General features: G+C 50.3%; 10 protein-coding genes across 10 annotated transcripts; 5 read left to right on the forward strand and 5 right to left on the reverse strand.

Moving 5' to 3' along the window:
- Window positions 1-2,215, reverse strand: CDEST_00011 (uncharacterized protein). Its single transcript, XM_062916170.1, has one exon. The coding sequence runs from the start codon at window positions 1,896-1,898 to the stop codon at window positions 402-404; it is 1,497 nt and encodes a 498-aa protein (XP_062772221.1). The 5' UTR covers window positions 1,899-2,215; the 3' UTR covers window positions 1-401.
- A 2,484-nt stretch (window positions 2,216-4,699) lies between these two features.
- On the forward strand, window positions 4,700-6,193 carry CDEST_00012 (Putative alpha carbonic anhydrase domain, carbonic anhydrase, alpha-class). Its single transcript, XM_062916171.1, has 4 exons — window positions 4,700-5,238; window positions 5,292-5,466; window positions 5,525-5,733; window positions 5,931-6,193. Exons 1-4 carry the CDS (start codon window positions 4,785-4,787, stop codon window positions 5,984-5,986), a joined length of 894 nt encoding a protein of 297 aa, XP_062772222.1. The 5' UTR covers window positions 4,700-4,784; the 3' UTR covers window positions 5,987-6,193.
- A 1-nt stretch (window position 6,194) lies between these two features.
- CDEST_00013 (Putative polyketide cyclase/dehydrase, START-like domain superfamily) lies at window positions 6,195-6,730 on the reverse strand. The gene has a single exon (XM_062916172.1). The coding sequence runs from the start codon at window positions 6,727-6,729 to the stop codon at window positions 6,196-6,198; it is 534 nt and encodes a 177-aa protein (XP_062772223.1). The 5' UTR covers window position 6,730; the 3' UTR covers window position 6,195.
- Window positions 6,731-6,785: 55 nt separating this feature from the next.
- Window positions 6,786-8,306, forward strand: CDEST_00014 (Putative rossmann-like alpha/beta/alpha sandwich protein). The gene is made up of 2 exons (XM_062916173.1): window positions 6,786-7,399; window positions 7,459-8,306. The coding sequence occupies exons 1-2, from the start codon at window positions 7,146-7,148 to the stop codon at window positions 8,183-8,185; spliced, it is 981 nt and encodes a 326-aa protein (XP_062772224.1). The 5' UTR covers window positions 6,786-7,145; the 3' UTR covers window positions 8,186-8,306.
- A 739-nt stretch (window positions 8,307-9,045) lies between these two features.
- CDEST_00015 (Putative tyrosinase copper-binding domain, di-copper centre-containing domain superfamily) lies at window positions 9,046-10,610 on the forward strand. Its single transcript, XM_062916174.1, has 5 exons — window positions 9,046-9,289; window positions 9,348-9,510; window positions 9,589-9,674; window positions 9,742-10,072; window positions 10,127-10,610. The coding sequence occupies exons 1-5, from the start codon at window positions 9,198-9,200 to the stop codon at window positions 10,445-10,447; spliced, it is 993 nt and encodes a 330-aa protein (XP_062772225.1). The 5' UTR covers window positions 9,046-9,197; the 3' UTR covers window positions 10,448-10,610.
- A 105-nt stretch (window positions 10,611-10,715) lies between these two features.
- On the forward strand, window positions 10,716-11,821 carry CDEST_00016 (uncharacterized protein). The gene has a single exon (XM_062916175.1). It carries the CDS (start codon window positions 11,020-11,022, stop codon window positions 11,710-11,712), a length of 693 nt encoding a protein of 230 aa, XP_062772226.1. The 5' UTR covers window positions 10,716-11,019; the 3' UTR covers window positions 11,713-11,821.
- A 502-nt stretch (window positions 11,822-12,323) lies between these two features.
- On the reverse strand, window positions 12,324-14,296 carry CDEST_00017 (Putative alpha-mannosyltransferase, nucleotide-diphospho-sugar transferase; the record flags this gene model as incomplete). The annotated part of the gene is made up of 2 exons (XM_062916176.1): window positions 12,324-12,841; window positions 12,895-14,296. The coding sequence occupies 2 exons, from the start codon at window positions 14,294-14,296 to the stop codon at window positions 12,324-12,326; spliced, it is 1,920 nt and encodes a 639-aa protein (XP_062772227.1).
- A 2,546-nt stretch (window positions 14,297-16,842) lies between these two features.
- CDEST_00018 (Putative cytochrome P450) lies at window positions 16,843-18,892 on the forward strand. The gene is made up of 4 exons (XM_062916177.1): window positions 16,843-17,151; window positions 17,209-17,918; window positions 17,975-18,399; window positions 18,456-18,892. The coding sequence occupies exons 1-4, from the start codon at window positions 16,905-16,907 to the stop codon at window positions 18,619-18,621; spliced, it is 1,548 nt and encodes a 515-aa protein (XP_062772228.1). The 5' UTR covers window positions 16,843-16,904; the 3' UTR covers window positions 18,622-18,892.
- Window positions 18,893-19,064: 172 nt separating this feature from the next.
- Window positions 19,065-20,147, reverse strand: CDEST_00019 (Putative NmrA-like domain, NAD(P)-binding domain superfamily; the record flags this gene model as incomplete). The annotated part of the gene is made up of 1 exon (XM_062916178.1): window positions 19,065-20,147. One exon carries the CDS (start codon window positions 20,145-20,147, stop codon window positions 19,065-19,067), a length of 1,083 nt encoding a protein of 360 aa, XP_062772229.1.
- A 967-nt stretch (window positions 20,148-21,114) lies between these two features.
- CDEST_00020 (Putative S-adenosyl-L-methionine-dependent methyltransferase superfamily) lies at window positions 21,115-22,919 on the reverse strand. Its single transcript, XM_062916179.1, has 9 exons — window positions 22,778-22,919; window positions 22,686-22,718; window positions 22,542-22,629; window positions 22,444-22,485; window positions 22,220-22,374; window positions 22,126-22,163; window positions 21,934-22,071; window positions 21,460-21,879; window positions 21,115-21,378 (listed from the first exon to the last, which is right to left on the reverse strand). Exons 1-9 carry the CDS (start codon window positions 22,865-22,867, stop codon window positions 21,312-21,314), a joined length of 1,071 nt encoding a protein of 356 aa, XP_062772230.1. The 5' UTR covers window positions 22,868-22,919; the 3' UTR covers window positions 21,115-21,311.
- Window positions 22,920-23,262: the final 343 nt, after the last annotated feature.

The following is a 23,262-nucleotide window of genomic DNA, read 5'->3' on the forward strand; positions in this document are numbered from 1 at the left end:
CAATGCGTTGGGGCGTTAATAGTTAAAGTACAAGGATCCAGGAGGGCATGTTGGTCTGACCAACGCGCAAAACGGACAAACATATTGGAAGCCAAGCAAAAACTTAAACGCAGTTACGCTCTTGGCAATCGTGTCTATACTAGCTCTGGAGAGCACGACGATGGAACTTTCACATTAGAATTCAAGGGGGTTTGCTGGAGGCAATGTTATGCTTTGAAAAAAAATAGTCCGCGGGCACGGAGCCGGCGAGCTTACCTGAATCGTGCAGTCCCTGAAGCGGGCGCAGAGTAAAACGATCTACACTTGACAGCAGAGTCATGGCTCGGAAACGTGCGTATCGTATTCAAGGTGAGTTTGCAAGTGACCGCGGACCAAGCTGGTGCCATTTTAGCAGGTGGTAGCTAACGAGGTTCTTCCCCTGCGGTTTCTATCAGATTCTCACGACTAGTCATTGGCTCTGGTCTCCAGACCGCGCCTTGTGTGTGAAGCAAAATCTCGGCGTCCATCGCCTGCAGTACGTCTCGGTAGTGGTCGGCGACTGACTGGGGGTAGTCGGCGAGGTCCGGTATCGTCCATTGATCGTAGCAAGCCCCGTGCGTGTTGGCTGCAAAGTAGGCCCCGTGATGTCGGATGAAAAGGTAGCAGAGATAGCAAAAGTACTTGGATGCGCCGAGGCATCTCGGCTTGTGCCAAGGACCGTATGGCTTCTCCAAATCGTGATGAATAGTCAGGATAATCTCAGCGTGCACGTGGGTTGACTTTGCCCAAGGTTGGTAGGCCAAGGCGGGACTGAGAGGCACTGCCTCGAACGGAGACAGAAAGAGAAGCTCCACGCGACCAAAAACCGTCGGGTGAGATTGGGATAGCCTTGTCAGGGTTTGACAAATGCGGTAATAAGCTGCTATCTTCTCGAGCTGACGTAGCGTTTTGAGGCAGGCCTGAATTTGAGTTGTCGCCCTGCCGGCCTGCAAGCGCTGAAGATAGGTTGCGACGGAGGGCGAAATGCAAAAGTCGTAGGTGGATCGCACTATCTCGACAAGCTTCTCATGGTCGTTCGCCTCGGACTCAAAAGCTTCCAGGAGGTTCGCCATGGCCAAGAGCTGGTCTTGGAGCTGCGCCCTCGCGGCTGCTTCTTTTTTGGTGTAGAGAAATTGGACGCGATGGACAAGGTTTGCGAAATCGGCATACAGGGGTTTCTTGTGGGTTCGGGAGAGGTATACGGGTTTCTTCCATTTGGCGGAGCGAAGGCGGTTCAGGAGACGGTTGTGGTGATGCCGGACCACCGCATCCAGAAGGCCAGGAAGTGTCTTGGCGGGCGGCACGGCCACAAGGAGATGGAAAAGGGAGCGGAGAAAGGTTTGCGAACCGGGCTCGATGGCGTCGACGGAGGCGATGGCGACCCTGAGCCCTGCAATTTGCGACGGTCCATTTCCCCGATGGCCAGCTCGACTTTCCTGAACGGTGGTAGCAGCAACGGACTGCGCCCCTTCTCCGACAGCAACGAGGTATGCGATGTCGTCCGCTAGACGTTGTTCGTCGGCCAGTGTCAGCTGGCGGGGACGAAGATGGATGTGATGGTCATTAGAGTCTCGGTAGTGGTCGCGCGCTCCCCCAGTCGCGTCATCTGCGTGCACTTTACCATGTGCTCCCGCTTCCCCATTTGGATCAGCGATTGAGGCAACGTCGGTGGGTAGAACATCAGGCAAAGGGGGTGGAAGTGGGAACGCTTGGGCATCGACAGGCACAGCATTGGTCAGCTTCTCCAAATCCACGACATGTTGGCGGAAGACACTCTCGGGAAGGTCCCGCCAAATGGACGTCGTGGGCGAAGCAGTGACAGTCGGACGGGGTCGAATGGATACTGTTGAATCCAATGTTTCGGCGGGGGAGGGCGACATGGATGATGGCTCAGGCAAAAATTGAACAACAGAGGACGATATCGATCGATGGGTATGGTATGGTGGTGTGGTTGATTGGTGTGGCGAAGCGAGTGCGTGGGACAGGGGCGAGTTGGTAGAGCACTTGTTGCCTACTGTGTGTGTTGTCTGACTGAAACAAGGGTTTTTGGTTGGTCCAGTGGCGTGGGCGTTTGGAGTCCTGGACTCAGCTTGGAGGTGAGATAGTCCGCCAAGCTAGGACGGTTTTGGAGAGTAGAAAATGGTGAATGTGAACTGTGGAATGGAGGGAGGTTGGAGATCGGAGTAGGGATGGAGAGAGGGGGAAAAAGAACAAGAGAGAAAAAAAAAGAGACAAAAAAGGGAATTTGGAAGAACTCAAAATTCTGGACTCCTGCAGGTCGGTCCACCCGCTTCCACCACACACACACCGTCCCATGTTCCACCCTTTCCTTGATAGGGTTGGCGAGCCATTTCGCCAGCCAGCCAGCCCGCCCACCTTTCGTTTTCGTTCAGTCGTCCCAAATCCTGAGTGCCAAGACCAAGGGATTCGGCAAATCGCCTGCATTACTCTGTACATTCCGTTTCCATAGCTTGGTCGTACACGAGGTGGATACGTGGAGTGAGAGGGAAGCGACAGTGGATGAACCTCATGCTCATGACACGAGAAGATCAGATGAGCGAGGATGAGACGAGTCCGCGATGGCGTATATCTGATCGATGATCCGTCCTGATGCGCTGAAACGGAACTGCACCATGTTGATGGACAGTACAGTTGAGGTGAGACGAAAGTCTGCTCTTGCCCCAAAGATTTTGCCAACTCAAGCGTGGTCTGGAGTGATTGGCACCAGCAGACACCGACAGTCCGCAGTCCGACAGAGAACAGGGGATGCCAATGAGCGGTGCCGAGAGACGTTGGCTTGCTTACCTTTTGCCGACTCGATCAGCCAACCGTCCGAACCCACTACGGGCCACCGGACGGAGCCCGAGGAAGAATACAAGCAAAGGTCAAGCGTCAGATGTGCCGGCGGGTTCCTCTTCCAAGGTGTCGGTACGCCCGCTCCAAGCACACGAGAATCGGTGGCACCATGCCTGAAGGAGAAAGTTGGGCCTCTCCCCAGGTCTTGGGGAGCCTTGGTGTCTCTTGGAAAAATCTTGGAATTCTCTTGGGCAACGGAGGAGTCGCCGCACCTATATCTTTGCCAAGTCGAATTATCTGTTGTCGTTAGAATGGGCTCCGCGGGCTTGGCACCATTTAACATGAGGGGAACTTGGGCCAAAGTCGGCAGATGCGGGGTTCTAGGCTAATTACCATGATCACAAAAGGGGAGAAATCAGTCTTACACTACAGTGGACCAAGGTAGAAGGTAATCCCTCCCCTGCCGTTGCATCACCTTGGAGACAACTAATCAGAGAGAGTAGAATAGTCGAGCGGATGGATACAGGCAGGCACTGGTGGCTGTGTATTCGTACCCCCCGAAATACGCTGGCGTCGATGATCGAGCGACCCTCCCTGAGTCTTGGCTCACCTAGGGGCCTAGTCATTTCTTTGTCTTGCTAGTCCAATCAAAGGGGCTACAGTCAAGTCCAGGCGCATGGCTCATCTGGGCCCTAAACTTTATCTTGACCAGCATCAACCACGCAAAGCCCGGTCTGTACCTGTAGATGCGCCTACTCAGATTGCTTAGGCCTAACGGATACCCTGTGGTGAATTTCTCGACTTACAACGTACCAAGTAAACAGCCAATTGGGGTCTACGATGTACAGGTAGATTGCACCCTAGGGCCCTAGCCCCTGATCCTTGGCGTCAGCGCCGTCGTGTCATGACGGCGCAAATCTCACCTGTCACGGGCTGCCAGGAACTCAAGCTTTCCTTCCTTTTTTCCTCTGCTTCTGCTGCCATCCCCCTTCTAGGTCATGCCATGGGCAGCGTCGTCACGTTCAACGCTGCAGGTTCAGACGACCTAACTTGGAAGGCAGGAGGCGGCCAAGGCACATCCCAGCCGGAATCGCCTATTCTTGACGATGTTTGACCGAAATTGACGAAATTGTGGCTACTGGAACCGCGAGTCAGCCACACGGGGAGAAGTTTCGGCGCCGACGGTCGGTCCATTGTAGTAGCCCTGAGAGAGGGTATCCTTCATTCTACTTCCTCTTGGCCGGCGTGGACTGTCATCTACCGCACCGCTTGACCAGGCCAAGGCTCAAGTCCGCTCAGCAGCGCGGGATGTGGTGTGGTGTTCTCGCCAGCGGCGGGGAATCTGACCTCCGCAGGCACAGTGTCGCCCTGCCGCCAAGCGCTCGCCAATTTGACTTTCCGGCGACAACCTGTTTCGGCCAATCTTTCGGGGTGCGTTAGTGACAGCGTCTGGACTCCCCATGACCGGCGGATCTTACGTCCGACCGTGGAGAGAACCCCATCCGCTCTTGTGATGATGTGTTAGCCATATCAGCTCCTGACTCTTATCCCTGCTGGCTACCACCCCCATGCATTGTTCACGATTAATCATTGCCAAGCACGTGGTCGCAAAGAGGTCTGCTCCCCTATACTGCGTACCTTAGCACTCGACTAACAGATGATCTGGTAACCCCCCAAAGGGGGCTTAGAAGTAAGCGGATTTGACCAGGTAAACCTGCCAAGACGTTGCTTTCAACCAAGATAGGTCCTATCATGACTCCACGAAATTAATATCGCATCTCAAAGTCATAGCTTCCCGCCCATTATGATTGTCTCCCACTCTCTAGGGTTAGTGTATATCTACCTCCATATCTGCCACGCTCTGTTGACTTGTTCCATCGTGAAGCTCACACTCAACTCATTGTCAAGCACCAGTCATTCTTTTACCTTTTCCTACAACCCTTCGCTCACTCTAACATTTGACTTTCACAATGAAGTCCGCCGCCATTTTTTCCCTGGTCCCTGCCGCTGCGGCCTTCTGCCACCACGGCACAAATCTTTACAAGAGGGACCAGCTCTTCCAGAGAGCTGACGGAGCCTTTGGGTTCGATGCCCTCAACGGCCCCCTGAACTGGCAATCCCTCACTGCCGACAACGTAGCCTGTGCCGTGGGCAAGAACCAGTCTCCCATCAACGTTCAGGAGTCCAACACCAAGCAGGTTCAGGGTTCAACCATCACCTTTAGCCCGGAGGAGCACCCCTACGGCGCCTCGCTTGAAAACCTGAATGGCTTCCTCGAGGTTCGGGCCAATGGCACCATGGAGAACGGTGGATTGACCTACAGCCTGCGTCAATTTCACTTTCACACTCCCAGCGAGCATCGCATCAACGGAGAGCACTTCCCTCTGGAGGTCCACTTTGTCTGGGAGGCTGAAGTCGGCAACGGTTAGTTGACGGAATCGTGCAATGCCAGACAAACAATCTAACCAAAGATGCAGGCTCTTCTCTTGCCGTTGTCGGATTCCCCATTGAGGTCTCCGAGACGTCCAACCCTCTTCTGGCTTCTGTTTTCAAGAACATTGACCAAGTCACCGCGGTCGGATCTCATGCCGCGACTGGTCCTTTGGACTTCACGAGCCTTGCCGACCACCTTTCGAAGAACACTATCTACCAGTAAGTTCGGACGAGGAAATGCCCCCATTAGTGGCTCCGAAACTAATCTCTTCAAAAGGTACTCTGGCTCCCTCACTACCCCCCCTTGCTCCGAAGCCATTGCGTGGAACGTGGTTGGAAAACCCATCCCCATCGATATCGCCACATACCTGAAGGCCAAGAGCATCATGAAGTACAACGCTCGCTTCACCCAGAACAACCCGGGCGAGATCAACCTCTTGGAGAACGCCTACCAGAGCCTCAAGAAGATCCTTGGAGACAACCAAGGTACGAGCTACTAGATTTATTAGGATATCTTTTTCAATGATACCTCTTCCTGTTTTACAATGCATAAGAACGGCCCAGCCTCGAGTCGTTGACTCGTAGAGTTGCTCTGTGAAGCTGGCAAAGTCGAAGTGCATGCTCGAGGGGGAACAACACCAAAGTGAGACAAAAGCGGTCGCTAAACTTGGGTTCTTTCGCAGATCCTGGTGCCGGAAGCCCGTGCAAGAAGGGCAAGAAGGGCGGACGCCGAGAATAATGTGTCACATTTTTCTATCCAACCACATTGGAGAATCCTCCACCGCCTACAAAGTACATTTACCAGGACCATCCCTACTCCTTTGCGGACAGAATTTCCTCACGTCTCCTGTCCCTGTGCTTTGCAGTGCTCTCCAGCATCACCAGGCAACTAACCATCCAGTATTTGCTTCATGCAGTTTTTGCTTTCAAAAGATTAGCCCCTCCTTCTTAATCCTTCAAATAGCATGGTTGAATCCTACCGACTTGAAATTTCTTCTCAATTGCATCGATACACCCAGTGAACATCTCCTCCAGTATTCCAGCCAGAACGGGCTTGAAACTGGGCTCAGTCCATTCTGATTGACCCGACCAGCTGAACCGGGTTTGGTTGTCTCCGACGGCAGACAACTGCAACGTGCCGCGGGGGTTGGTGGTGTTAGGAACGCCGTCCAAAATGAGATATGAAATAGTGTGCGTTTTGGGGTCTGCAATTTCTAGCTTCTCATGGACCACCGTGCCAGTGTCGAAAGTCAAAGCCCGGATGGATCCAATCCCGAACCCCTCCAGACTTGACTGAACGACTCCGGGAAACCAAAGTTTTTCGGAGCCGAATGCGGCAATGATTGCCCAAACTTCAGAGACGGGTACGTCTATGACCTTGACAATCTCAACGGTCTTTTCGTTTTCCATGGTGTCGGCAAGTTCGGAGACTTCGGTGATAGTAAAACAGGTGGTGTTACTGGAAGTGGTTACCCCCATCATGCTAATTTGGATCTCTTTTTAAAGCCTCTTAAAGCCGGCGGGATGCGATAGCTGCTTATTGATCAGCTAAGCCTCCTTCGATGGCCGCGGGATGCGACATCGATCCCCACGTATCACACACTCTAACGTGCAAGAACCTTACCAATCGTCTAATCCTAAGAATAGCTTCATTCAAATTCAACTTTGTCCCAGCTGTAAAGCGCAAGCGGTCAGCTTTCTGCTCCCCCTAGGACGTACCCGGCACAGACAGCTCCTTGATTACTATTCAACCGCGGCAAAGTCGGAAATACCGGGTATACCAAATCCGGCTTAGTGCATTCGTGTGAACCCTCGTCATCAACCTCAACATTCTCTCCGCATCAAATGAGATTGGCGATGCCATCTAAACCTCACCAATACTAGTGTTTGGTGTCGCAATGGCAGAAGAAGCAGCAAGTGCAGTTAATTCGCTGGCGGGATTTCTAGCTCATGAGCAGATTTCAAATGTTGAAGAGCTGAATCGCTTCTTTCGATCCCTCCCGCACACCAACAGCAACATCGGAGAAGGGCAGCGTCTGCCTAGTCCTACCGATGCTATCGTCTTCTGCGCGTCTTCAGTGCTATCTTTAGCTGATAATGTTTTCTCCGCACTTTCCAAAGTATCTCCCCAGTCCAGCACGAAGCTTGATTTGTGAGTGTGGTCCCCCGAGAATGGATTTTGAGTTTGTGGGCTGAACATTACGCTGCTAGACAAGGGAGAAACACAGTGCTGGTTTTATGCGGCGGCGTCGGGCATTCGACGCCATACTTATACGACGCAATAGCAAAGCATGAAGTGTATAACGCTGTCGCCAAAGATGCTCAAGGAAAAGCCGAATCACGTGTCCTGCAGTTGATCGCGGAACGTTGGTTCGATATCCAAGTCCAAGAGATAGGATCCGAGGGGGCAATGATCTGCCCAGATGACAGGAACAGACTTTTGGTTGTTGTTGAGGACCAATCCACTAATTGCGGCGGCAATGCATTGGAATCTCGAAGAGTGCTGGAAGCATGTGGAGTTAATACGCCCCGATCAATCATTGTTGTCCAGGACCCGACAATGTCACGGCGGACCGTCGCGACGTTCGAGAAGGAGTATCAACAGGGGAGTACCGTCATGCCCCGTGTGATGAACTGGCCGACTTTCACTCCCAAAGTGACAGTCGGAGATTTCGTTGAAAATTCAGGGGGAATTGATATACTAAGTCAACTCACTTACGTCAACAATCATCCCGGGAACAGCTTCATCTCGGGCTTGTGGGAAATGGAACGTTTCGTGGACCTGCTTTTAGGGGAAATACCTCGTCTACGAAACAACACACACGGATATGGGCCCAAGGGAAAAGGGTTCATTGTTCATGTCGATATCCCAGAGAGAATTGAGCATGCATGGAAAGTTTTACATGTACTGTTTGGAGAATGGACTCGAAACCGATAGAAGACGCAAGTGTAGGTCAAAGCATCCTGCTAGTCACTTGACAGTAATTTCTGAGACGAACCCTTTGCTAGTGTCTGTGGATTATGAGACTTACAGTATGTTGGGGTTAGATAATTACGACCGCGCAGGCTCTACTGCTTGTATAATTCAGTCATGTTTCTTGAATCTCAAGATTCTACATCGCGAAATTAAGGCTGCCCCCCCTCTCTGCATAACAAAGATCTAGCTGTTTGCATAGTTGTGTAAGTTGCAACACCTGCCGTGGCAAAATACTTTTCCGCGGCTCGGCTACCGGCAGGAGGCTCTTGGCTTTAAATGTGACAGGTCACAATTCCGCCCAGGTTTTCAGCAGACGACACAGGATTTGTCACCACACACTCCCTGCCCCATAATTAGCGTGGTCTGTATGTAAGCTTATCTGGAAGGCATCATCGGCCTAGAGGTTCTCTTTGAGAAGACGGTGGGTAGAGCTCCCCTGGATCAGGCAGGCCCAGATCGCTCTGTGGCCTCGAGGTTACTATATTGAGCTTGGCCTCATCCACAGCCATTGCCATGGTCAGAAGGAACAACTTCTAGAAAGAAGCATCGGCCCGAGCCTATTTCTCCACAGCTGATTAGTTTATCTGTGGGCTGCTTAGACACATTCCTTTCAGGTAGCATCTATTGGCTGCTTGGTAGAGCAGGAGGAGTCGCCGAGAAAATCCAGGCAAGCATAGAAGCGCTGTGATCAAGAGAAGATGGAGTTGGATCCGTTACTAAGCTTTAACGGCTGCTTCGGAAGCTATTGCGGTACACAGGAATGGAGATATTGCAGTTTTGGGAGCGGAGCTGAGCAATAACTATCAAGACCCCCATTGATTCGAACTACATAAAAGACCACCCTCATTCCAACTCTCTCCGAACTTCTTTCCCACAGATCCGTCTCTCGTGAACAACCTCTCAGCACATTCATTAGCAAAAATACCCTTCTATCATTCGCAGTCAGATCGAAGTCATTGCTACAGTTTCCGCAATGGCCAAGCTTATCACAGCTGTGGCAGTCTATCTGTGGGGTTTTCAGGCCGTTTCGGCTGCCTGCACCAATCCGACACAGCGAAAGCCATGGTAGGACACAGACAAATCTTCACTACTGTTATTGATGTGGCTAATCAAACGTCGATAGGAATGTTTTGAGCATCGCTGAGAAGGCTGAGTACATCAACTCAACACTCTGCCTGATGGACCCAGCACAAGCACCATCGAAAACACAATATGCTGGTTCCAGAACCCGCTGGGACGAGCTTCAGGTCGCCCACATAGCTCAGGTCCAGTTCATTCATGGCGTTGTAAGGTCACCTTTCTTTTGGTGTAAGACAACAGTGATTAGAAAGCATCATGGCTAACAACTTCGACTTCCTATACAGGGTGCATTCCTCCCGTGGCATCGTTGGTTCATGACAGTTCATGAGAACCTACTTCGACAAGAGTGTGGTTACAAAGGTCCAATCCCGTAAGTAAAACTCCTGACAGTTCTCGGACGGAAGTTCCAAAATGGAATGGCTCACTAAGTGTTTTAGTTACTGGAATGAACAAGAAGACCAGGCTGCTGGTCCTCTTACAGCTGCTAGTATCTGGGGAACAGATCCTGCGGCCTCCTTCGGAACTGGTCTTACGCACCAAGATGGATGTATTGCCGACGGCCCGTTTACAGGTGTTCGATACGATGTAAACATTCAGCTTGAAAGGGGCGCTGAGAAATGCCTGGCCTATGACTTGAAACAAGCACAATTCGATCTTGTTTCTCAAGATATCGTCGACGCCTGTTACTCTCTTAACAGTTACGATGACTTCAACAACTGTCTCGGGGGTACACCTCATACCTCTGGACACTATGCTATTGGCGGCACCGTAAGTCTTCCTTCACCACGCGTATAAGACCTACCGAACTGAAAATGATTACAGATGGATGATGTCTCTCTGTCCCCTGCTGATCCTCTGTTCTTTATGCATCACACCAATCTTGACCGTCTTTGGTGGCAATGGCAGAGCAAAGACGTTTCCCGCCTCACCGATATTGGTGGAAGGAATGTTGCTGTTGGTGGTCTTCTTGTGCAGGCCCAGCCAAAGAGTTTGCCTGTAGAGGCGTTTGCACCGTTCTTTGGGGACAGTGGCAACGTTACGACTCTGGATCACATCATGTGGATGGCGGGTACTGCTGACAACATTACTATTGGGGAGGTCATGGATATAAACAGCGATGCGATTTGTGTTGAGTACCTGTAAATGGGTACCAAACTCTTGACTGCTGTCATCGATCGTCGTCGGCCAGGAGAAAGAAGCAGGATCCACTTCAAAGACTTCACGAACCATTTTTAATATATTAGGGTTATATTCTCCGTTAATCATTCCGTCACCCTATGGTGACAGTGATAAGATCGAAGCGAACGGTTCTCGGGAGTCGGGATCCGCGATGCCTTTGCTGGTCTCTCGATCCAAGAGGTCAATGCTGCGTGTCCAATCGCAAGGACTGCACTGAGAGGAGAAAGAAAAGCCACCAATAACTATCTGTTTCTCGCTAAAACATTAAACAGAAATGCCGGTACAAAAGTTCAGACGAAACACAGTCCACAGCTTCTGGTGGTGGGCTGAGCCACGAAAGCTCTGATTTAAAACAAGATCTGTGACAGACGACTGTGCGCACAAACGTCACAGTAAAAAGCTTCCATACCGCACCACATGCAAAGATAGTTCGGACCGTTGGATAAAACTTGAGAGTTCCCAGCGGACGTTTACTTCGTCAGTCTCTGCTCCATCATCCGACCATCGCAGCGTCCGTATGCAACATCACACCCAGTATGTCTTCAACGCCCGAATATCAGCCCTTTTTGAAGTACTCGGACGACCCAACGACAGAGGAGCCAACATCACCTAGACGCCATGCCAGCCGACGCAGTACGTTTCTTTCCCACGCATCTGTTCTCGTCGGCACTTCATTAGTCTGGATTCTATTATTTCTTTTATTCACCCCCCCACGTACAGCTTCAACATCGGCACAGGCTCCAGAGCCATCCGGACTGCCGGAGATCCACGTGGCTGGAGATCGATTCAATGTGACAAGCGGCAGAAAAGAAATTTCCTGTGGGTCCACAACAAAAGAGGCGAGGGCCAAGGGTTGCAAATACGATATTCTTCTGAATCACTGGGTACCGGCCCCATGTTTCGATAAGGAATCAGTCGATGAATATCAAGAGGACGGCAGTTGGGGGGCGTTTTCTGACATAAACATGACTCATCGACTGACAGTCGATGAAATGTCTGAGAGAGACTTTTACTGGACATCCATTCGGGATCACATCAATCACTGCGCAATAATGTGGAGACGCCAATTTTACGCATTTTACGACCAACGGACTGCGATCGACTCCATTATTGCCAGCCCCGGTCACACTGAGCACTGCTCTCAATATCTGATGGATGCTATGGACGCCAAATGGAAGCAGCCGACAAAGACAATGAGGGGGTTTGCCGGTTGTTGGATAAAGGAATGACTTGTTTGTAGCAGGGTGTGAGTAGGCATAGGTTTACATTCTACAGAATGTTTGTATCAGCACTACATAAGGCAAATAAGACCTGCAAGCCGATATTGCAGTTTGAAGTAAAAGGTAAACTACGTAAAAACCGGTGCTGCTAGTTATGTTACTATGCTTCAGCTTGAAGAAATTTGTAGCAGCAGTATCAGATCTAAGAGCAGAATTTACTTGTCTTCTACTCTGTCTAGCTATATTTGCTGTCTATGTCGTGCTAATTTCTTTATACAAAATCGTAGTATTTGAACCTTTATGTCTTTTAATGTCACTACCTATATGTAGATTACATTAGACAATCTTGTTTTCTAAGCCAGAAGACCTTTATCCTAGGATATTGTTGACGTGGATGTCAGAGTTTCAAAACTGAGATTAGTGAGATACGAAGACCCCAAAATTACTTCAAGATAGGTCAGCAGACACGTAAGACTAATGCAGAGTTCCTAATATGATTTGAAACCTAAGAATGAATTCATCTGACTAACATATTGAATCTTGCGTTATTGCTATCTGTAAGGGAAGGGCTTTGTATGACTTTGCAACTATCCACAAGTATCAGTCCATGGTTTTACCAGTCACCTCCACCTCCTGTTAACTTCTTTAGCCCGTTCCACAATCATGTCCAGGGTTGTTGTCTCCTCGAGGGTAAAGTCAAACTTGTTGTCTGCATCGCCCAGCATACAAAACCTGTTGCCCTTGTACAGTCTCCAACTGCCTGGATTGCGCAAACTTGCGTCAGAGGGCTCCACCAAGTAGCTCTCAAACTTGGCAAAGCCGCTCTCAGGGCCTTTAAACTTATTTTCAAGCAACCAACCATTAAGCCAGAGAGGGTTTCCTTCATTGTCGAGGTGCAACAACTGGGAGGCGCAGATCAAGGCTTGCGGCTTGCCATCGAGGTCGGCGATTTCGCACTCAACAGGGTAGCTTTTTGCATTGCGGTCGATCTCCGGTTTCTCACACTCCTCACGGACCTCCTCCGGGAGGTCGTCGCCGTACTGATAAGCGGCACCCATGATGGCGGCTTCGCCCCGGTGAAAGGCATAGTCTTCGTCGCCCGCGAGGAGCCAGCCGAGCCAGAATGTTTCTTTGTCGCCTAAGCTGCTGTTAGAAAAGCCGACACGATACGTGCAAGTTTGAAAAGCTTACCATAAACCAGCTCATAGACGCCAATCCTACCTTCCTCCTTGTTTCCATCACGGTCCGGTCCATTCATCCTAGTAACCAGGAGCATTGGAATGAAGTGTCTACTCTTGTCCACCACTATCACTCCGCTCTCCTGCTGGTGTCCCGACTCGCCCGTCCACAGTCTTGACTCAGTCGCCGCCTTGGGAATTGGCTTCTGTAGGATGGCTTGCAAAAATGGCGCTTTCTTCTCTGGCAGGAACAGTCTGTCCCGGAAGAAGAGCGCACCCTTTTCCTGGTAGTCGTCGTCGTCAAACAGTAGGGCAGGATCCCGAAAGAACAAGGAATCGGCGTCAATAAACACCACTTCCCGAAAGCTTGAAAGCAGGATTGCAAATGGCTTGGCCGCCCATCCCTTCAACTTCCACCCATTGTCACGAACCATGACTGCCATGTCCCGCGTCACAACGCCATCCAGGCCCTCTAGCTCTGCAATGTAGTCCTGGCCCAGGTCCTCGTCACCGAGATACATGATTTCGATAGGGAGAGTGCAGCCCAGCCTGCGGAACGAATAAATTGTCGTCAAGAGATACGGCGCCTGTCCGTTGCCTGCAGTCAGCACGATACCTCGCCCTCCGTTCTTGATATGTGCGTGTAGGCTCATATGATCTCCGAAATAGGGCATCGTCCAGGGAAACAGTAGCTCTGCCATCTCGATGACGAAGGAACGAAACCCCTCGTAAGAGCGAAGGGTTTGCGCGAGGCTCAACCCGCCTAGACCGCCGGGATGGTGTTGACGCAGGTATTGTGGGATGTCGTTGTGAATGTAGGTTTCATCCTCATGATCAAGGTGAAGTGCTTCCCAAGCGGTGAAATAGGTCTTGTAGGCACGGGTACGCAAGCCCATCTCCCGCATGCGTGGCTTCCCAGTGCTGGCGACCGGTCGAGTAAGCTCTTGATGACGAATCTCATCTGGCAAAAGTTCAAGAAGGCGCAAGAAATGGAGTTCGAAGGATGGCCGAGGGGATAGAGTTGGCACAACGGGCTTTGAGGGTTTCGCTGAGGGAACATCGGAGTGGCCGTTGTTGTTGTCTTTTATTGACGAGACCCCAGGCAAGACGCCGTCTTCATTGTCGGTCAAGGCCATTTGGTCGTTGTTATCCACTGCTCGCAGCTTGACATGACTAGATCCAGTAGCCTCTTCAGGTGCAGCTCCGTCCCATACTGGCCGCGCCGGTCCAAAAGATCGAGTCCCCGAATGGTGCGCAATAAAACCTAGAATGATGCAGGTACTGATCAATAAGATTGTAGTGAGTATGCGACGGGATCTTCGTCTGTGGAAGACCGGAGTAGGAGTCTGCAAAGAGCCAAGGACAGGGCTGTGAGGCCACCGTCCCTCCTTCAAAGCACGCGCTGGTTGGAACATAGTCAGGCTGTGCAAAAACGTGATTCTTTGCTGGGCTGAGTTGGGGAAGAAGGGGAGACTGCAATTAAAGGCGTTTTTGATTGTCTTGATTGCTCTCCCTAAAACCGACTACTGGAATGTTACAATGGAAAACTGCATACCGTAAGCCGACGCTAGTTTCAAAGATTCTTCTCCAAACATTTTCTTTAGAAGAACATACTGATCTGTTTGGAATCTACCTTGCCCTTGAAAAAAGGAAGGTAAACTGTTGGATGAAAAGAATCTACCTAGGCCAAAGCACGAAATGGAAAGGCGAGTGATGCAGAATAGGAGACTCTACGCTTGTAGCCGCCGTTATGTTTCGCCAGCGCCCGGATTTTCCCCTCATCTGAGTGTCTGACAGGAGGCAATCGGTAGGAGAGTTCCATACAGGTCGATTCGTCGAGATGTAACGGGCCCTGTTCTCAAGTCGTGGAATGTAGCGCAGCTTGTGATTCGGCAGGCCCTTTTGTGCAGGGGATCGCATTGCTGTGACTCGCGGTTCTTAGTAGGCTCTCTTTTGCACATGCCCTCATGAGGCAAACTCGGCAAATATGAGACTCCGAGAGTTGCCAGCAAACAATACCATGCCTACGTATGAAAAGTTTCTCGACAACACAATGGCCACATAATCGTCTCAATAGTATACTAGCACTTTGTCCTCCCCTGTGGGAAGAGAGTCAATTGCCTTACTAATTTTCATGCAGCAAGCGCTCTTGTAAGGCAGTGCCGACAATGCTAGCCGTTGGAGCACTTGGTGTTATTGCCCTGTAGATTTGCGGGGCTCTGTTAACAATGACGATCTTAGCAGACGGCCCGCCGTGGCAGTCATGGGTCACATTCCGCTGAACCTTCAATGTCACATTCTTCTCCTTGCAAGGGTTACTTCTGCTGGATCCGAAGGCTTCGGATGTCTAGGAATACTTAACAAAAAGTCCTTACTTCCCGGCTCCTCGCGTGGGCTCTACTTTCTTTCGATCTCCCGGGGAACTCTTCCCCGGCTTCTCCGATCCAATCCGCCGGCAGCCGTTGGAAATTATCAAATCCAGCCGGCCAGGTTACGCGACGGTGGCTAAACATGACCATGGCCCAATTGGTAAAAGGAGACAGGTAGTGATCAACCAAAGGCTACCTAATCGGTCGCAGACAAAAACACATGTTCCAGGGTGTTGTGCTAAGCCCAGTGGCCAAGACGGTTCCTCCTGGGGTCTCTTCAGAGCGCTGTGCATCTTCTTGACAAGCATTATGACCCTGAAAATTAGGCACCCTAAATCCCAAGTGGTGTTTCTGCCCTACATACTTAGGAGCTACTGTAACTCACCAGCTCGCGTTTTCAAAGCCAGTGGTGATTTGTGCACAGGGAGCACCAAGCCCCCCCCCCCCCCCTTTTTTTTTTTAGAAACGCTTCGGTCTTTCCAATCACGATCCACGTGGGGCTTTCGGAAGTCATCTTACGAACCGGCTGAGACATCCATTCTTTATGGATACATTGCTTGTATGACTGGAGTAAAACGCACAACTAGCAAAAGACCTCTCCGGGCCAACCCCCTCCAATTCGCTAAGCTTTTGACTTGGATTGTGACGAACGTAGCATATTCAACAGCCTTCACATACGTTTATTCAGCCTTATAAAGCAACAGATATTCCCACATCGTAGCCTATCGAAACAATGTCGTAGTGTCGTTGGTCCTTGAAACCGCTTCCAAGCCTCTCCCTCCTCAAATACAAGTTGAGCCGATCAAGCCTTGCCTGTGCCCAAATGTATGAAAATTTCGTAAGCACCATGCCTAACGTGGCGTTACTGAGGAGTCACGCTACTGAAGGAGTGGCCTTCGAGTGGGTACACATGCGGTGGAGCTGTATTCAACCCTGGTACGGAAACGTCTCAAAAGACCGCACGAGGCGATGAAGATCCATGGATGGTTACTTCTAGCGCTGGCTGCGTGGCATCGCGGGAAGCTCCTCTGTACTTGCCCCTGGCCAGCGGTGCGATGAGTGGCAACCCAGTCAGTTGTCAGAGGGAAATGGCATCAAGCATCACTATAAATACTTGAACCCGGTTTTCTCAAGTGAGCTCGTTTGGAAACAACGGCAATCACTTACATTTGCTTCTGAAGATCCCAAACAATGACTGAGATCCCATCGCGTTGCTCACATCGGCATCTCAGATCAGTCATAGAGGTCTAACTTTCCTGACACGTGCTTCGATGCTGCGGGCTCGTCCAGGAACTCTTCAACGGCCACCAGCGGCATCTTGTGGATCGACCCGCAGCCATTATCCACTATTGTTGATCAGACCCTCACCTCCTTTCTCTTTCTCGGGGGAGATGCCGTGGTCGTGCTTCAGTTTTTACGGCTCAATGGAGTCTTGGGATGAGATAGCTGTCAAGCCAACCAGTCAGCGCACGTCCTTTATCAATGACCTGGTTGCTGGTGGACCTCAAGGCGGATTGCATAGCGAGCCTCGTACAGTATATAGCTCTCACATAAACATGTACGCAGCAGGCGTCGCAAGGCCGCGAAGGTAGTCCTTCCTCTCATCCTCTTCACACCGATTCTGCCCAGGCAGATCCGACTACACGTCTCCAATATGGCTCCAAACGTGGTCGGGGACGGCCTCAAGGCTGCTCTGAGCCCCAGTGCAATTATCTACCTTGCTGGTCTTTGGATTGCCTATTATGTCGCCCTTGCCCTGTACAACATCTCACCTTTTCACCCCCTGGCACGATTCCCAGGTCCCAAAATCGCTGCTGCAACCTATCTGTACGAAGCTTATTACGACTGGTGGCTACTTGGAAGATATGGCAAGGTCATTGCTCAAATGCACGAACGCTACGGTAGGTCTGGCTAACCCTGGTCTTCGACGCGACTCAATCCTGACAACAAGTTCGCAGGGCCCATTGTCAGAATCAACCCTGACGAGCTTCATGTTTCTGACCCTCACTTCACTGACGAGATCTATGCCGGTCCGGGCCGCATCCGTGATAAGTGGCAACATCAGCTGAACACCGGCGGTGCCGGCCCTGTGTCGGTCACTGGCTTCTCCACCGTCAACCATGAAGTCCACCGCATGCGCAAGGGTGCCTTGTCCAGGTTCTTCTCGCGCCAGCAAATGCTCAAGCTCGAGGGCGAGGTACAGGAGTTTGCGCAGCTCACCGTTGACAAGATGCTCCGCTCAGCCAGCAAGGGACCTTTTGACGTCAAGGAAGCCTTCAACTGCTTCACTGCGGATATCATTTCACAGTATGCATTTGGCGAGCCCATGGGTTTTATCGCCCAGGACGGTTGGGAGCCCAATTTTGCTACCTGGGTCAAGTCTTTCTTCAAGAGCGCGTACATGATGAGACACAACGCCCTTGGCAGAAAGTTGGCGCAGGTGATGCCCATGATGGCTGACTACCTGGGTGAGGACATCAAATCTGTCATGAGGCAGATGAACGTGGTAATCCCCGGGTATATCAAGGCGGCTTTGAACAACCCTGAGAATGGAAGAGTCTTTTCAGATCTCATGGAGTCGAAAACACTTCCCGAAGAGGAGAAGTCGCTGTACCGCCTTTCTGGAGAAGGATTCAACTTCCTGCTCGCTGGCACCGAGACTACTGCTGTAAGCTCCTAGTCTCTGAATCTTCACGCTCTGAGTGCTCACTTCGTTGTCTACAGGCCACACTGACTGTCATCACCTACTACCTTCTCGCTCAACCCAAGACCTATGCACGCCTAATGGAGGATTTGCAGGGTCTTAATCCATCCAACCTCAAGTGGACTGAGCTTGAACAGAAGCCATATCTCTGGGCTGTGATTCACGAGTCCCTGCGCATGATGCCTGGAGTCTCGCACAGATCGGCAAGAGTTGCTCGCGAAGAAGAGCTTGTCTACAAGACCCGTGATGGCGTAAAGGAATGGGTCATTCCTCGCGGGACCCCTGTTGGTATGACGTCGATGATAAACCACTGGGACAAGGAACTGTTTCCCAATCCCGACGAGTTTATTCCTGAGCGCTGGTTAGTTGATGGACAACCAAACTACAAGCTGCAGAAATTTCTACTTGCCTTTGGCAAGGGAAGCAGGTCTTGTATTGGCGAGAAGTAAGTCTTACCTTGCCCATTCAAAGGGGTTTCAATCATGCTAATGTGCTCCTCAGTTTGGCCTACTGTGAGGTATATCACATGGCGGCTCTGATGGCCATGCGCGTTATTCCTAGGTCCCGTTTATTTGAGACTACGGTGGAGGATATCTCTTACGACCATGATCTTATCGTGGTCCAAACTAAGAAGGGCTCCATTTCGGTCAAGATCCAGATATCTTAAAGCCATTCACCCGATGCTCTTCTTTTCACGGACTAGTGAGGGCTAGCAACAGTGCTCCTAAGGTATCAATAGACTGATTGGCCTTAGCAACGCTTCGCAGTGAAGCTTCGAGTTCTGGAATGATGACAACATTGATTACATCCGTGAGATTTGCATCCTTGAATTTGGCTAATAACTGAATCATATTCTTGTTTTCCCAAACAGTTCTCAGCCACCTGCAACCTCTGCGGCGTGTCCATGTGGGAAACTTTCTCATTTACATCCCTATTTTTATTCTGTATTCCCTTTTTAGACTAGGTAGACAACAGATTTAGAGTTAAAGAGGGAGACAAATCCTAAATCAGCGACTTCGTACCTTGTTATGCAAAGAAATACGTGATATCAGGCTTCGATGCGGCTACCTTACGCAAACCCCTAACCCTATTGGACAGTTCCTTATCATTCTAGTATGTATCAAATACTCCAGACAAACACAGGCGTATCGCTTCCTCAGTAGCCTTGTCCAGATCCTCTTCAGGTAGGCCCAAGGCCTCATTGGCCAGTCCATGCGTGTTTTCGACGTCCCCATCAGCCGAGGGAAAGAAAATCCGTGAGTAAATCATTCTTGAGAAACCGCTTCTGTCTCCGGACTTCATGGACTCATGGCCGGCCCGCCACCTCGTTTCTGAGTTTTCGTTCTCGATCTTCCAGTCGTAATCAGTCGTGCCCGAAACTCTTTTGACGCTATTGAACATGTCATGTTGGGATACCAGGAAGCTCGAGATGTAGAATACGTCATTCGCCCACTTCTGAATAGTGGGAGATGTGTCATTCTCATCCTCTGGAAGCCACTTCAGGTCCAGGAAGTAGGCCAAGCCGCGACCACACTGGTTCCATGTTGACGTGTTCATTTTGACGTTGCCATCATCCAAGATGGTGATTGACCTGTTTTTGATGTCGAAACCGTACCGATCCGGAGAGCCAGCCAGGCTAAACTCGTACCAATAGCCGCAAGACATGATGATCCATTCGCTCATACCCAGCTGCTCAATCTCCTTCACTGCACCTTGAAAGGATGTGCCCAGGAGAGTGTCACTCATCAAAGTCTCGTTCTTCGGGTCAGGGCCCCAGACATTTGGCATAACGTATGGGACGCCAGCCTTGGCTGCGGCCCTGATGAGTTTTAGCTGGGCGTCTTCACCAGCAGTGTTCTTCAAAGTGATGACGAGATATTGCTGCCCCTTGAGAGCTTCCACGATTGAGAATTCATCGTCGTAGTCGACTTTGGCGGTAACTACACCCTCTGGTAGCTTGGATTCGCTGTTGTGACGCGTGATAGCAGTCACAGTGTGTTTCCCTCTTTTGAGGAGCTCTTGCGTGACGAATTTTCCCATGGTTCCGGCAGCCTGGAATATCGTTAGAAAAAGAAGAATAGGCTGTGATATTAACCCCGCATCTTTACTTACACCGACAATGGCCACTTTCTCGATGCGGTTGACGAAACCTACAGGCTGGTCCTTGGCGTACTTGACAATGTTGGGCGCCATTGCGGAAGTGTCAACTAGTACTCGTGTCGATTCTCCTTGGTTGCTGACTTTTGTGGGTTTCAAAAATAAGAATAAGCAAACGGGAGATGACTCGATTGAATTTACTTCTAGGAATGGCAACTAAAAGTAGTTCCAATGCTCATTTCTTATACTTGGTGGTTCTATCCGCCTTCATATATCGGTCACCCTTTAATACCACAACGCCTTGCTGGTGTCTGTCGAACTGACTACCAGAACCGGAATCCAGTTCATTCTTTGAGGTCCAAAACGCTGTCCTCGTAATTACGCCTTGTTAGGGGATCATCCTTAGAAAGGCAACAGACGCGGAGACTGAATTGCCTGAAGGGTCTAAGGAGCGGTTTCGTAGGGTTAGAGCAAAAAGACATCTCGGGGCCATCGGGGCAAAGTTCGCCTATTTCCGACCCGATGCCATGATCGTCATTGAGTGTATCAGCTTTAAGTGGTTTTGTCCAGCGCATGGGCCAGAGTTGGCGGTGTTGCAGGTATCCTAGCCCTCTTACCAACATGCGTTTGTTGTCGAATGAAATCATCTTACTAACCCGGTTGGGATGTCACCTTAAGTCCGGTCGGGCCGCGAAGCTGTCTCGGAGATGTGGGTTTCCTATTTAGGAAGTTTCTTTTCCGGAGTCTGTTTTTACCAGCCTCGGCCTAAACAATAGGCTGATTGAGGACATACCACATACTCTTGTGAGTTTATGAGTCACTGAATGGGCCTACCGCTATCCCTACGCCGGTTTCCACGTCAACGTCAAAGTTATCGTACTGCTCCAGGTCATCAGACACGCGCCTGCAATGTCTCTCCTAAAAGTAGAGCCCCATACAATCAGTCATGTTACATTAGTCCAACGGGAAGTCACATGCAGTCCATCACGTCCCAAACCATGCTTTTTTGTCCTTTTTGAATTTCTCTGCGACCAGAGCTCATGGCCTCAACCACTTATCGCTCAATTCTTGGGATGTACACAGCATCAAAGTCTACCCATGAGCCTGTAGATATTGTAAAACTGTTCGTAAGAGAGATAACTATTTTGAATTCGGGCACAGAAATATCATGACGATGAAAGATGCTGCCACTGCTCACAGCACAATATTTCCAGGTAGATTTTAGCTCCTTCCCCTCACAAGATTTGATGATGGAATATCTTAGTTCTCGTGCTGGCTCTTTGTGCCATCGGGAGCAGGTTCCGGCTTCCTTCCGTAAATTGAGTATCTTCAAGGCGTCAGATCAAGCACGCAGAATGCAGCATCCCCCCTAAAGAGGCCAAGCTGTCAAAAGGAATGAGGAACTTACACGGGCCAGTAAGCGTGGATGGTTCTGTCCTTCATCTCGTTCCGAACGTCGATTAGGAAGACCTGGACTTGATCTTTCGTCCAGCCCAAGCCCTTGGTAAATGCAGGCATTGTCCACCCCTCGATGCCTTGGAGATAATTCTCAAGCGACCAGGTTCCCAAGGTCTTGTAGTGCTGATCTTTCGGCCATGAATTCATGGGCCACTTGTTCTTGGTCAAAACGACATCTTCGAAACCAACTTCAGTCATGATAGTAGCCAAGTCAGGGATGCTGGCAAAGGGTCTTCCAAATATAGTGCAAGCTTTCTGCACGTTCTCGCAACTTTGGATGATCGCAGCATCCGGCTTCAAAGTACCATCGTCAGACTGAGGGAAAAGATCGGCTTCCTGCAGCTCAAGATACCCGTTGGGCTCGAGATGACTAGATAATGAATCAGAAAAAGATCGCCATGTCGATGTGGCGAGCTCAACTCACTCGAAGCACTTCTGTATGTACTTTTTCCAGTCGCTGATGCTAGACGTCATCATTCGGCTGTGAATATAGTCGAATGGCTGGCTGTACGTCCAAGTTTCGTCGATGTCGTCAATCTCGAAAAGGACGTTAGGTGGGACGCTACGAACGGACTTGATTTAGTCAGGTTCAGTGAATTGGTTTGGGGATGTTTACAATTCAACCTGCGGAGGGACGATATCGACGCCAACGACCTAATCATCTGGTTAGTATCTGGTCTCCATAGCTAACCAAATGCGATATTCTTTACCTCCGCTTCAGGATGCTCGTCGCCAAACTCAATGGCCCATAGTCCAGTGCCTGTACCCAGGTCGAGAACCCGCTTCACTGACGACCCTTCATCGTTGGGGGGTGCAAGGCCCAATTTGTTTTTGAATGATCCTAGACACAGCCAGTGCTGAAGATCTGATGGCACATTAAACTTGAGTATTGAAGAACATAGGTGAGTCAGTATTGGCAGATAGGGGGTCTCACCAAGCCTCTCGCTCTCCCTTTCATCGATGGGATAGTGATACTCTTGGTTACATAAACGTCAGTCTGTAGGTGAAAGCAAGAGAGAGATCGTGACTCACTGCCCTCTCTGTACGTTTGGTATCTGCGTCCATTTTCGATACGAAATTCGTAAACTGAGCTGGATACACTGCTATTCGATGAAATTTCCTGAGAACATTAGTTAGAACTGTGAGCCTCAAAATCAATGCCATATTGGCACCTACGCTTCCGATGTCAGAGGTCCGGTCCTCTGTGTTCTGCCAATTGAATACCATGAGCATAGAACTCAGTCTGAAGGTTCTGTAGGATGGGGTACCTCTTCGGGATCAATGCGAGCCTCAATGACAGTCTGCACATTGGCCTGCTCAGTCGCGGCACCACCTGGCGCATCATTGGAAGTAGACATTTGGGACACTTTTCCAACATGAAACGAACTGTCACTTATCGAGCACAATCAATCTTCAAATGGCCTGAGTCAAGCAGATTGAAAAAGGCCATAGTTTTATGCCTGGATTGATCGTGGCCTTACCCCTCTCCTTGGCTGTAAAAGGTGCAATGCTTCCTTCCATGCAGGTTGGAGGCACTGTACGACCTGCAGCAGTCTGCACATAGCGAACTTCCTATAGAAGCAGAGCTCCGGCGCTTATCTCCAACCATTCATCAAACACCAGGTACCAAAGTATGCGGCTATTGTATACCATTGGCCCGGTTCAACAGGCAAATCGGCCAAACTGCGAGTGGTATGCGGTGCAAATAGAGCACATCGCTTTTACTCAAGATGCTTTGCACATTTGTTATGTT

This window comes from Colletotrichum destructivum, chromosome 1 (genome assembly GCF_034447905.1).
Source record: "Colletotrichum destructivum chromosome 1, complete sequence".
Taxonomy (NCBI): Eukaryota; Fungi; Ascomycota; class Sordariomycetes; order Glomerellales; family Glomerellaceae; genus Colletotrichum; species Colletotrichum destructivum.

What these genes read in the sequence shown, in the direction of transcription:
- CDEST_00016 (XM_062916175.1), top strand. Translation starts at nt 11,020, where the DNA reads ATGTCTTCAACGCCCGAATATCAGCCCTTTTTGAAGTACTCGGACGAC.
- CDEST_00013 (XM_062916172.1), bottom strand. Translation starts at nt 6,729, where the DNA reads ATGATGGGGGTAACCACTTCCAGTAACACCACCTGTTTTACTATCACC.
- CDEST_00018 (XM_062916177.1), top strand. Translation starts at nt 16,905, where the DNA reads ATGGCTCCAAACGTGGTCGGGGACGGCCTCAAGGCTGCTCTGAGCCCC. An exon ending in CTGGCACCGAGACTACTGCT is followed by an intron (nt 17,919 to 17,974) that starts GTAAGCTCCTAG and finishes CGTTGTCTACAG; the next exon opens with GCCACACTGACTGTCATCAC. An exon ending in AGGTCTTGTATTGGCGAGAA is followed by an intron (nt 18,400 to 18,455) that starts GTAAGTCTTACC and finishes TGTGCTCCTCAG; the next exon opens with TTTGGCCTACTGTGAGGTAT.
- CDEST_00020 (XM_062916179.1), bottom strand. Translation starts at nt 22,867, where the DNA reads ATGTCTACTTCCAATGATGCGCCAGGTGGTGCCGCGACTGAGCAGGCC. An exon ending in CCAAACGTACAGAGAGGGCA is followed by an intron (nt 22,486 to 22,541) that starts GTGAGTCACGAT and finishes TATGTAACCAAG; the next exon opens with AGTATCACTATCCCATCGAT. An exon ending in AAGGGAGAGCGAGAGGCTTG is followed by an intron (nt 22,375 to 22,443) that starts GTGAGACCCCCT and finishes ATGTGCCATCAG; the next exon opens with ATCTTCAGCACTGGCTGTGT.
- CDEST_00015 (XM_062916174.1), top strand. Translation starts at nt 9,198, where the DNA reads ATGGCCAAGCTTATCACAGCTGTGGCAGTCTATCTGTGGGGTTTTCAG. An exon ending in CCGACACAGCGAAAGCCATG is followed by an intron (nt 9,290 to 9,347) that starts GTAGGACACAGA and finishes AAACGTCGATAG; the next exon opens with GAATGTTTTGAGCATCGCTG. An exon ending in TCCAGTTCATTCATGGCGTT is followed by an intron (nt 9,511 to 9,588) that starts GTAAGGTCACCT and finishes CTTCCTATACAG; the next exon opens with GGTGCATTCCTCCCGTGGCA.
- CDEST_00011 (XM_062916170.1), bottom strand. Translation starts at nt 1,898, where the DNA reads ATGTCGCCCTCCCCCGCCGAAACATTGGATTCAACAGTATCCATTCGA.
- CDEST_00014 (XM_062916173.1), top strand. Translation starts at nt 7,146, where the DNA reads ATGGCAGAAGAAGCAGCAAGTGCAGTTAATTCGCTGGCGGGATTTCTA. An exon ending in TCCAGCACGAAGCTTGATTT is followed by an intron (nt 7,400 to 7,458) that starts GTGAGTGTGGTC and finishes TTACGCTGCTAG; the next exon opens with ACAAGGGAGAAACACAGTGC.
- CDEST_00012 (XM_062916171.1), top strand. Translation starts at nt 4,785, where the DNA reads ATGAAGTCCGCCGCCATTTTTTCCCTGGTCCCTGCCGCTGCGGCCTTC. An exon ending in TCGAAGAACACTATCTACCA is followed by an intron (nt 5,467 to 5,524) that starts GTAAGTTCGGAC and finishes TCTCTTCAAAAG; the next exon opens with GTACTCTGGCTCCCTCACTA. An exon ending in GATCCTTGGAGACAACCAAG is followed by an intron (nt 5,734 to 5,930) that starts GTACGAGCTACT and finishes GTTCTTTCGCAG; the next exon opens with ATCCTGGTGCCGGAAGCCCG.